Genomic DNA, 9,867 nt, shown 5'->3' on the forward strand with positions numbered 1-9,867 from the left:
TAACTAAATTTGGATATCTGCCGATACCGATACTATTCCGATACCTCTGGTAACAGTCTTGTTCTTTCAAATTATACCAGCCACTTGATGATGGACCAAAGTATACTGGCACAGGAAGCACTTAAGTAGAAGTTGCACTAAACCTAAAAAAATAGCCCTTACATTTGAGGACATACATTATCATCATCATTACTGTTAACAAACTACACGCAAGCAGGATTTCAAGTTGGCCTTCAATATTTATTCACCTCAGCAACCTATAATGGGTAAAACATTATCTTAACAAAACAAACAAATGAAGTGCAGCAGCACTATCTGAGATAACATAACAGTGACCAACTACTTTCACTTAAACATTAGCAGGTTCTTTTTGAGGAAGATTAGCATTTCTGCCCGCTCTGCTGTCAGACGATTTCTCTTTTCATCCACGATATTGGATGCTGTGCTGAAAAGTCTTTCGCTTTCCACACTGGTTGCTGGGGCACTCAGGAACTTTGTGGCAACTGCAGCAAGGAGGGGAAACCGAGCATGGTGGTTTGCCCAGTACTGAAAAGGGCTGTCTGCCTCACCTATAGTTGGTTCCTTTAAGAACATCTGCATTTGTGTGACCACAGCCTGGGTACCTCCTGCAGGTTCATCATGCTCCTCCAAAATTTTGTCATATAGACTGCTGAAGCTGCTTTTCGTTGAGCCTGGAGGAACACCAGTGCTTGGTCCAGCTTCCATGCAAGCAATCTTCTTAGCTGGCTCAGCCACCGTTGTCCCAGCTTCATCAGTGAGTGTTTGCTCCACCTTCTCCAGCTCTTGAATCAGGAGAGCCTTCCCCCTCCTGGCAGCTTATCCACTTGTAAAGAATCTGACAGACACACACACAAGAAGAAACATTGAGTACAATTTATACAGCTGACAGGCACACACACACACACACACACATCCCCCTTATCCAATTATTTTTAGTTTACATAAAGTTAATGTCATTAAGAAATATTCACGTTATAATTAGGAATAGGTTAACCCTTGATTCAGCAGGATTTAATTTTGATTAAATTGTTACAAAAATAACCCACCTGTCCTTGTATCGAGCGTCCACTAAAGTGGCAACAGCATAGAGTGGCTGACTTTCGATGTCGCTGAAACGCCGGTTGACAGCTTGGAGGAGCGTGCTTTTCATTGTTTTGATGCCGCTGTCGGTACTGGTGTTCTCTGTGAGCAGGCGTTGTAAAATTGTGACGGCTGGAATTACTTCGGCTGCACTGGAGGTCGCCGAGCTGATTTTCCTGGTTAACTCCTCGAAGGGCTCCAGCACAGCCGCTGTTTTTTCAAGCAAAGCCCAGTCGTTGGCTGACAGTGTTGCTGGTAAGTTGTGGTCGGCAGCATAGGCACAGAGGGCTCGTTTCTCTTTCAGGATGCTCTTGATCATATAGAAGGAACTATTCCATCTAGTTTGCACATCTTGAACCAGGCGAGAAGGGCTCGTCGTTGTTCCCGCACCTTGCATTTCACGCTGCAGGTCTTCCAAACGAGACTGTGCAAGTTGTGAATGCTTGAAGTGTGCTACGATCTTTCTGCTGTTTGCTAAGGCATCGCTAACGCTGCGCTGTGATATTAGCCCCTCGTTCACAACGAGCTGCAGCGAATGAGCAAAACAGCCGAGGTTAGAAACTGACATGTCTTGCATCGCAGCCTTCATGTTACTCGCGTTGTCCCGTATAATGACATGCACCTTTGCTAGTGATATCCCCCAGTGATTTAGCATTTCTGTAATGGATGCTGCGATTGTTGCACGGTTGTGGGAGCCTCTGCACTTTTTAACTTGGAGCACGGCACAACAGAGCCCGTATGTGTCGCGGTCAATCCAGTGCGCTGTAAGACTGATCAGTGACATCGGGCAGACATCTGACGTCCAAATGTCTGTGGTAAAACTCAGATTTGGGACTGCCTTTAACTTGTCGGCTAACTTGGTTGACACTTGGTTGTAAAGTTCAGGTAGCGCAGTCTCTGACAAATATCTCCTCGATGGTAAACTATATCTTGGCTGCAAGTATTCGATCAGGCTGCGAAAGCCTTCATTTTCGACAACTGATAATGGTTGGTCATCGAGTACGATGAAGTTCAGTACCTTCTCAGTGATCTCTTTCGCTTTCACATTGTCTGGTGAGAGTTTACCTTGTCTTTCGAATGACTGCAGAAGTGACTCCTGACGGCTAGTCTGTGCTTTCAGCCCCTTCGTGGCTAAGAACTCATCGTGCTCTTTAGGGTGGTGCTTCTGCAGATGTTTTATTAGGTTCGTAGTATTGTATGTTGCAACGGAGCGTCCACCTCTGGGTACAACAGCTTTGCAAACATTACACTTTGCTGTATCGCTTTGTGGTGAATCAAGTAAATAGTACTTCCACACAGCAGACATCTTGAGACGAAATGACTGTTCGCACTAACTACCCAACTAGAGCCCGTATGCTGAACGTTCGACTGCTAGCTTGTGTGGATCGGAAATCTTAACAGGGTGGATCGGAAATTTCCGATACGTGAATTACGTTGATATCGGAACCCGATACCGATACTGGATCGGATCGGCCCCATCCCTAAAAATAACATCCTCTGCTTCACCAATGTCCAACTGAGCAGCCATTTCAAAAGACCTGTTGAAGAAATAAAACACGAAGGACCATAAGAACTTTAGAATGTGGAAGCTGAAATGAAGAAGCTGATATAGCGATAAGGTGGGGCAAACTTTAAACTGCATTTCAGAATACTTAAATTAGGCTATTTATTCCCACAATGATTTAGTTAGGGTTAGATGTCTTCATATGAAAACTGCAACTCTTTTCTTCCCATTTCTCTTTTATGTCTGTTATGGGTTTCTTTCTATCAGTTTTGACTGTTCGTATTATGCCAGCTTTCGGTAACTGGTACGTTTTATAAATATATCGCCATTTAAATTAGTTTTCACGTTTCAGAAATGTCTGAGAAGGAAGACGCACCTGATAAATTTGTCGAAAATGGACGAGTAATAAAGTTAATAATTAAACTAATCACATCTTATTAAACTTTTGTTGACAAGCGACCCTTCCCTGTGGGCGTGCCGTTTCGTTGTCGTGTCGTTATGTCCATGTATGTACTTCCGTGGGTGTGGGTTGTTTGTGAGCGTGTTCGTAGTCGCACCTGTGCCTTGTCTCGAGATCACGAGGGTAGGTGTTCGCCACCTATTTAATGTGCATTCGCGCAATGTCTTGTGCTCGTCTTTGTCTGAGTTTACATGTTGTGAGTGTTACGTGTTTCTTCGTGCGCTGTCTTGCGCAACACGTTTAAATAAAGCAGTGACGTCGGTTGCTAAAACCAAGGATCCGTGTCTTGTCCTTCACGCTGCACCCGTCATTACAGTATAAATGTGGACATGCAAGTGGTCTTGCAACTCCATGTAGCATGTAGCTAGGGGGCTAATTAGCTAAGAGGTAACTTGTTATAATATGTCAGATATACTTAGTTATGTTGACTAGCTAAATAAATAGCAATAATGCCTGTTTTACAAGAGCTGCGTTGGCTACCTTAACTTTATAACTGGTGAACAATAAGCCTGTTTTATTTGCATTTACATAATTGCATGGGGTTCAATATACTAATCTTAAATAGACCGGAAGCCAGAATTTTGAAGTTAACTAATCAAGATAATTAGCTAACGAGTAGTTAGCTAAACCAATTACAAATCTATGCTGTTTATTAATGAGTGGCTACTTTGTTGTTTGTGTTACATTAATTGACATCCTAAACATTACAATCAAATCAACAATACTTTTTTATATATAGTAAGATATACTAACTAGATAACTTGGATCCGTTAAGCATGTATTACCTGAGCAAAAATTTGTTCATTTTCAGTCGTTTTATGTCAGCGTGTGCATTTCACGTTTCAGGCATACAAAAACGTGTAACTAACACTGCACTAAAGTTGCCACCAGTGGTGTAGTCCTAAAAAAATAAGTGGGGGGTCGTTTTTGGTGTGGCGGTGTAGCGATTCTAAATTGTTAAGCGGGGGGTGGGGGGGGGGAGGTGGCGATCGTAAGTTGTTGACCGGGATCGATCGCCAGGAGTTGGCGTACTACTAACGCATCATGTATAAACCTAGCATTTGACGTAACAGTCTCTGCAAGAGCAACATCCAGTTAAAATAAGTGGGGGGTTGCTGTTCCCCCGATACACACTCCCACTACACCACTGGGGGGGATGCATCCCCCCTGTTAAAATAAGTGGGGGGTTGGCGTCCCCCCGCGATCCCCCCCCCCCCCCCCCCCCCCCCTTCCCCACTACACCCCTGGTTGCCACCTAGGTCTGACAAAAAACAAGGACACTGTCATAGTGACACAGGATGGCGAGTGTAATCTGTTGACGGGGGGGTTGGCGAACATAAGTTGTTGGGGGAGGGGGGGGGGGGTGGCGGCAAACGTAAAATGATACCGGAGGGGTTTAAAACACAGCGAGAAAAAAAAACAGATTTAAAGTGTGCAGAAACAGTCTGAATCATGGTTTTAACTAACCTAGTTTTTTTGCCGGGACCGAATATTAAAAATAAGAAAAACCGGGACAGCCCGGGAAAACTGGGACAGGCACGTGAAAACCGGGACAGTCCCGGGAAAACCGGGACAGGTGGCAACACTACACGGCACGCCGGGTGGACCAATGTGTGTATTACACGCTAGGGCGTGATACTGGGTTGGCTGAGCAGTGATTAATTGAACTGCAGCATATATTTTAGCTAAGTTAACTTTCTGATTTGTTTTTGTTTTGTTTGTTCTCACCATTATTTCATTTAATTTACAGAGAGAAGTCTGAAAGACACCAGGGTTGACAGCTGTGAGTGTTGGCAAAAAGATTGTGAGTGTCTTTTCTCACAGCTGGAAGAGGCAGCGAGCACTTCAAGATGAACAGAGAGACATGGGCCTACCTCAACACAAATTGTAACAGAAACTCCCACAAGATGGGGATCTAAGCAAAAGATGATCCAGCGGCTACTGGAACAAGAAAAAGCATCACTCAGGTCTTGGCTGCTGATAGGTCAACAAGGCACCTGGTCCTTATGTGGCAAGATATGGAGGTACTTGACTCTGTGCACAAGGCCCTTGGTCCTCTTCTAGAGTTTACAAATGCACTGTCTGCTGAGGACTATGTTACTGTCTCTTGTTTGAAGCCAGTGCTTCAGTTGTTTAGCAGTGACATTCTTCAAGTGAAGGAGAATGGCACAGACCTGACGAAGACCATAAAAAACTCTACTGGATTACTTGAACAGCAAGTACAAAGAACCAGAGGTGGATAATAGCTTTGGCAACTATGCTTGACCCACGCTTCCGCACTCAGTACATGGTGCCAGAAGAGATTGAGGTTATGAAAGCCAGAGCAGTTCAGGAGATGGAATCTTATGTGTAAGTGCAGAGTGGCACCTCTGACTTTGAAACACCTCAGCAAGCTTCAGCATCAGCAAATGATGCAAAGAGACTAAAGAAGACTCTTGGAAGCTTTTTCAAGAGGGCAGTCCCTGACAAGGGAGTACACACAATGGAAGCAGAGCTAAACAGCTACTTGCAGTGCTCTCCAGCACACAGTGAAAGCGATCCTCTTGCGTGGTGGAAGCTGCACGAAATTAACTTTCCTCTGGTTAGTTGTTTAGCAAGAAAGTACCTGTGCATCCCAGCTACCAGTGCAGCCTCTGAAAGGCTTTTTAGCACAGGAGACAATATTGTAACATGCTAGCGGTCAGTACTGAAGCCTGCTACAGTAAACATGCTTGTCTTTTTAGCAAAAAACTGAATTATTTCAGAAATTAGCGAGCCTGTTTTGCACATTATGCTTTTTTCACGTTTTTTACCTTTCTTTGTTTTATCTAAAGCTTTAGATTGTTTTGTATAAATGTTTTATTTAAACTTCAAGCAACATGCACAGCATTTTTTGCACTTTAGTTTTTTTAGATTTTAGATTTTTTGTTATTATTCTTAAATGAAAATGCAAGTGTTGCACATTTTACTTCTTTTGGAAGGCAGTGTTTTTGTTGTTCTGTTTGCTTTAGAGTATTTAAAATTAAAATTTAAAAACATGCACTTAAATCTTGTTCTTAAATCTTAGTGCATCAATGAACAAATCCTCCAAAAAACTATTTTTTGGAAATCAAAGATCAAAGACCAAAGTTAACTTTATTATCCCAGAAGGGAAATTCAAATGGTCATGGTGCGTATGGTACAAACAACATAAACAGGATAAAAATACCACACACACACACACACACACACAGTGCTACAGTATCAAGTCCCTTGCTGAGAACTGTGTCTTTCATTAGCCATTCTAATTGCAAGAGGAACGAATGACTTACTGAACCTAGTTGTTCTTATTTTCCTTTGTAGTAGCCTCCCCTTACCACATTGACTTAACTGGAATCTATTATGTAAAGGGTGGGTAGTGTCTGCAATAATACTTCCAGCCTTGTGTAGTATGATATCTTGAAACAGCTGGGCAGCTGATGTTTGATTGCACCCAATTATCCTGCTAGCTGTTTTAATAATGCGTTGCAATTTATCCTGGTCTTGTTTACGCATACTTCCAAAGACACAGACCAGACCAAAGGACAAGACACACTGAAGTACAGACTTGTAAAATAGCTCTAAAATATACATGTCAACATTAAAACTACGCAATTTTCTTAAGAAAAACATTCTTTGTTGAAGCTTCTTCACCTTAAAAGCGGCACATTTGTCGAATCTTAACTAATCATAAATTTCAACCCCTATATATTTGTAAGTGTTAACTCTCTTTATCGTGTGCTGTTGACGACAGTATTTGGTACTTCTTCTGCACTACGTCTAAAGTCGATACCCATTTCTTTTGTTTTGCTTGTGTTAACATTAAGGAAATTGTCAGAGCACCATTTTATGAAGCTCTTCACCTCCTCTTCAAAGCTGGACATTGACAGCTCCCCTGCTTTCAAGAACCCCACCAGGGCAGTGTCGTCTGCATACTTAAAATAAGAGTGTGTAGTTCTAAGAGCACGACACTCATTGGTATAAAGTGTAAGGAGTATGGGAGACAGCACACATCCTTGGGGAGCACCTGTGTTAATGACCTTAGGGGATGAGATGGCCTGATTAAATCTAACCTGCTGAGTACGATGTAACAGGAAGTTATTAATCCATATGATGAGCCTTGGGTTAACACCTAACTTGACCAGTTTGTCCACCAGTAGGTGGGGTTGGATGGTATTGAATGCGCTGCTGAAATCAATAAAAACACTCTTTACAAAGCTGTGAGGCTCCTCTAGATGTTCAAATATGCTGTTTGTCATGGTCAGCAGTGCATCCTCCACTCCCCGCCTTGGCTGGTATGCGAACTGGAGAGGGTCCAAAGATGGTGCTACCTCACTAAGTAGATGTTTCAGTATGATTTTCTCTAAGCATTTCATGGGCACTGAGGTTAATGCCACAGGTCTCAGATCATTCATGTCTTTGGGCCTGTTATTCATTGGTACCGGTACAATCAGAGACTGTTTCCACTGAACCGGGATTAGTCCTGTTTCTATTGACTGCTGAAACAGCATTTGAAATGGAAAAGCAAGTGAATCGGCACATGTGTGCAGCACTTTACAACTGATACAGTCTGGACCCTGAGATTTATTAATGTTAACACATAAAAACTGATCTTTAACCTCCTCAGTGCTTATTTGAATGTCACGAACTTGCATAGTTCTGACTGCATTCATTGCCAGTTCCTGCTGAGTTTTATGGTCAGTATTGTCAAACCTACAATAAAAAGTATTCAGTTCATTCGAGAAGGCGTTGTCATCTGAGACAGTCAAGTTCTGCATTTTAGGTTTATAACCAGTCATAATGTGTAATCCCTGCCAAGCCCTTTTAGCATCATGGTTAAATAATGCCTGAATCTTGTTTTTTTAAGCAGTCTTCCAGTCCAGTATTTTATTTTTTACGTTTTTCTGTAAGGATCTGATGTCCTCCTTTGAGCCTCCAGATTTAAACAGCCTCTTTTTACGGTTTAGTAGTCCTTTAAGTTCAGGAGTAATCCATGGTTTATTATTTGGATAAAGTTTCACTGTCTTTTTTGGGACGATAATGTCCTCACACATCTGAATGTATCCTGAAACTGCGAGCGCAGCGTCATTGATGTTTGACGACGAGTTTATCAAAAGTTCCCAATCAAGGAGTCCAGGCAGTCCCTTAAAGTATTAGATGCTTCGGTGGTCCAACATTTCACCTCTTTTTTCTTTACTTTCTCTCGGCGCAACAGAGGTTGGTACGTTGGTGTTAAACGGATCATGTTGTGATCTGACTTTTCGAGCCCTGGCAGGGCCGTCGCAAAGTAAGCTTTCTCCAGATTGCCGTAACATAAGTCTAGGCACGTCCCCTCCCGCGTGGGACATAATATATATTGATGATACGCAGGTAGAGTCTCCGCTAAAGAACAAAGATTAAAATCCCCAAGTATCAATTTTGCTGCGTTGGGCGCTTTTGCTTCAGTTATTGTCACAAGCTCATGTATAATGTTAGCAGCTTCCGTGACGCCCGCCGAAGGTGCAATATATACAATAAAAAGGCAAATCTGGTGTATTTCACGGGGCATATAATAAGGTCTTAGATTGACTGATAACAGCTCAATGTCTTTCGTACAGAGTTTATGTTTCACGGTGATGTGTGCTGGGTTGCAGTACCTGTTGTTTATGAACACGCACACACCTCCACCTTTCCTCTTACCGGAATTGAAGTCACGGTCTGCCCTCACCAGTGTGAAGCCTTCCAATTCAACCGATGAATCTGGATTAGTCTCCGTCAACCAGGTTTCTGACAGATAGATCAGGCAAGATTGCCGGTAGTCAACCAGGTGTTGCACACAAGCGCGAAGTTCGTCGATTTTATTCCGGATGCTTTGTACGTTTCCATACATTATGGTTGGTAGAGGTGGCCTGAATGGCCTCCTTTTCAGTCGACCTCGCACTTCCCCTTTCCTTCCACGCTTTCGCTTTGGTTTATCACCTAGGAAATGTGGTGTAAGTAATCGAGTAAGTTCATCTCAGGAAAAAGAGGGAACTGCTTCCCTGATGTTCAGCAAAGCCTCTCGGCTGTATGTGATTTTAAGTTGAGGACCCTTGGAAAGCCCTGTCACCAGCACCGTGTAGTCCAGGAGGCAAAATATTAAAACTACTAAAAGAAACACTTCGAAGTCTCATCCCATCTTGCGTTATTGCGAATGTTTACACTTAATTCGCGATATTTAGAACACAAACTTTGATCAAACAAAACGAGCAAACAAGCTTACAAACAAGACGTGCACCTGACCGTGTCGCCGCAACGAGCATGCGCCACCTTCGCCCCACCTTCCCGCCACTTCAACAGGGGAAGACAAAAAAAAATGCAAAATAGAGAAGTGCAAAATTGTTACATTTCTACAAAATGTTTGCTTTGTTTATTCTAAATACAACTTGAACATTGTTACGTTTGCAATAGTTTTCTTGAAATTAATATTTTTCAGTTTTTTGTTATATCGTGAAGTAGGGCCATATCGCCCACCCCTACTCTAGAACTACTTAGCTAAGAGCTAAGATTACTACTCAAACCTTATAGTACTTAAGGTTGTCCCGATTAGTTCCCAACGCAATAGTAATCCCTCTGTGTACTATGGTAAGGGGCTGATCATATGATCTACCCTTTTCATCATAAGTAAGCCTTCTAACTGGTTTCACTAGTCTTTTTAGGACAACTGGGGCTCTATCTGATCTTAATGGGCTTGGCCGGGAGCCAGACCTCCCACTATGGTTATGTTCTATGTACAGGTTCACTTCCGAGTGATGGTCAGACTCGGATTCACTGTTGACTTTGTGGC

General features: G+C 42.7%; 1 protein-coding gene across 1 annotated transcript; it reads right to left on the minus strand.

Annotated features, from left to right (window-relative positions):
- Positions 1-345: 345 nt before the first annotated feature.
- LOC143489332 (zinc finger BED domain-containing protein 4-like) lies at positions 346-2,407 on the minus strand. Its single transcript, XM_076988282.1, has 2 exons — positions 1,068-2,407; positions 346-829 (listed from the first exon to the last, which is right to left on the minus strand). The coding sequence occupies exons 1-2, from the start codon at positions 2,405-2,407 to the stop codon at positions 346-348; spliced, it is 1,824 nt and encodes a 607-aa protein (XP_076844397.1).
- Between the last annotated feature and the right edge of the window lie 7,460 nt (positions 2,408-9,867).

Source organism: Brachyhypopomus gauderio, unplaced genomic scaffold, assembly GCF_052324685.1.
Source record: "Brachyhypopomus gauderio isolate BG-103 unplaced genomic scaffold, BGAUD_0.2 sc61, whole genome shotgun sequence".
Taxonomy (NCBI): Eukaryota; Metazoa; Chordata; class Actinopteri; order Gymnotiformes; family Hypopomidae; genus Brachyhypopomus; species Brachyhypopomus gauderio.

Coding starts and splice junctions, on each gene's coding strand:
- LOC143489332 (XM_076988282.1), bottom strand. CDS start 2,407: ATGTCTGCTGTGTGGAAGTACTATTTACTTGATTCACCACAAAGCGAT. Junction 830..1,067: donor GACGCTCGATACAAGGACAG/GTGGGTTATTTT, acceptor ATAAGCTGCCAG/GAGGGGGAAGGCTCTCCTGA.